The following is a 1,452-nucleotide window of genomic DNA, read 5'->3' as shown; positions in this document are numbered from 1 at the left end:
TGAACCGGTCTCATATGTGTCTGAAAGCGAGAGAAAGTGATATTATTTTAATGCTTGGGTGGAAATCGAGTCGCTAGATATTAAAATAGAGGGCTTTTTAAAGAATTTAAGACAATTTTAAGAGTTTTGAGCTTGTACCAACACACACTGTTCACAATTAGACTTCTAGGGAATTCTGATGGGAAGCGGGAAAACAGGGGAATATACCTAAACTAGACGGATAAAAGCAATAGGGTTCGAGCAGAGGAGACAACCGAGCTCTGCTCCCAGATTGCTGGTCATCCTGGAGGGCGTGGTTTGATGTGCGACGTCACTGATGGTTATATAGGCTGCAGCTGTGGCGGCGGTCTCGCGCTGCTGAGACAGGCAGAGCACCGAGGACCGGCGGCGCGCGCTCACAGATTCCCCCAAACAAAGAGAAGCACGCGAGGCTGCACAGCATCCCACCCTTTCAGCCGCGAGCTCACTTGCAGAACCGCTCCTCCTCCCCTCTCCTCCTCCTCGTTCTTCTCTCATCCCTCTCAGGACAGAACCGGTCCGAGGCTCGAGCGCACAGAAGCGACAATGACAACTAACGGAGCGACGAACGGAACCAGCGACATGCTGCAGATCCAGTTCGGTCTCATCAACTGCGGGAACAAATACCTGACGGCGGAGACCTTCGGCTTCAAAATCAACGCGTCCGCCACGTCCATGAAGAAGAAGCAGATCTGGACCCTGGAGCAGAGCGGCGATGACTCCAGCGGGAACGTGTTCTTCCTCAAGTCACACCTGGGCCGGTACATCGCCGCCGACAAGGACGGGAACGTCACCGGAGACAGCGAGACCCCGGGTCCGGAATGCCGGTTTGTCATCACCGCTCACGACGACGGCCGCTGGTCCCTGCAGTCCGAGCAGCACGGCCGCTACCTGGGCGGCACCGAGGACCGGATCATCTGCTTCGCCCAGACCGCCTCGGTGGCGGAGAAATGGAGCGTGCACATCGCCATGCACCCGCAGGTGAACATCTTCAGCGTGACGCGCAAGCGGTACGCGCACCTGAGCGACAAGGTGGACGAGATCGCCATCGACCGGGATGTCCCGTGGGGAGTGGACTCCATGATCACGCTCGTGTTCCGAGATCAGCGGTACCACCTCCAGACGTCCGACAACCGCTTCCTGAGGAACGACGGCGCGCTGGTCGCCACGACTGACAAGAGCACCGGCTACACGCTGGAGTTCCGCTCTGGTAAGGTGGCCTTCAGGGACTGCAGCGGCAGGTACCTCGCGCCCTCCGGGCCCTCCGGTACCATGAAGTCCGGCAAGAGCGCGCGCGTGGGCAAGGACGAGATGTTCGTGCTGGAGCAGAGCCACCCGCAGGTCGTGCTCACCGCAGCCAACGAGAGGAACGTCTCCACCCGGCAAGGTGGGTGTGGTGGTGGTCCGGTCCAGATCGTGTGTGTGTGTGTGTGT

At 58.7% G+C, this 1,452-nt stretch overlaps 1 protein-coding gene across 1 annotated transcript in view; it reads left to right on the top strand.

Annotated features, from left to right (window-relative positions):
- Positions 1-318: 318 nt before the first annotated feature.
- fscn1a (fascin actin-bundling protein 1a) overlaps positions 319-1,452 on the top strand; it is a 17,712-nt gene continuing 16,578 nt past the window's right edge. The window contains exon 1 of the mRNA XM_014341315.2: positions 319-1,405. Within this exon, the coding sequence (XP_014196801.2) occupies positions 565-1,405 (841 nt within the window). The 5' untranslated portion in view covers positions 319-564. The remainder of the gene's footprint in view (positions 1,406-1,452) is intronic.

This window comes from Haplochromis burtoni, unplaced genomic scaffold, assembly GCF_018398535.1.
Source record: "Haplochromis burtoni strain Fernald_Lab_line unplaced genomic scaffold, NCSU_Asbu1 Contig_464, whole genome shotgun sequence".
Lineage (NCBI taxonomy): Eukaryota > Metazoa > Chordata > Actinopteri > Cichliformes > Cichlidae > Haplochromis > Haplochromis burtoni.
This window is presented reverse-complemented; position numbering and strand designations above follow the sequence as displayed.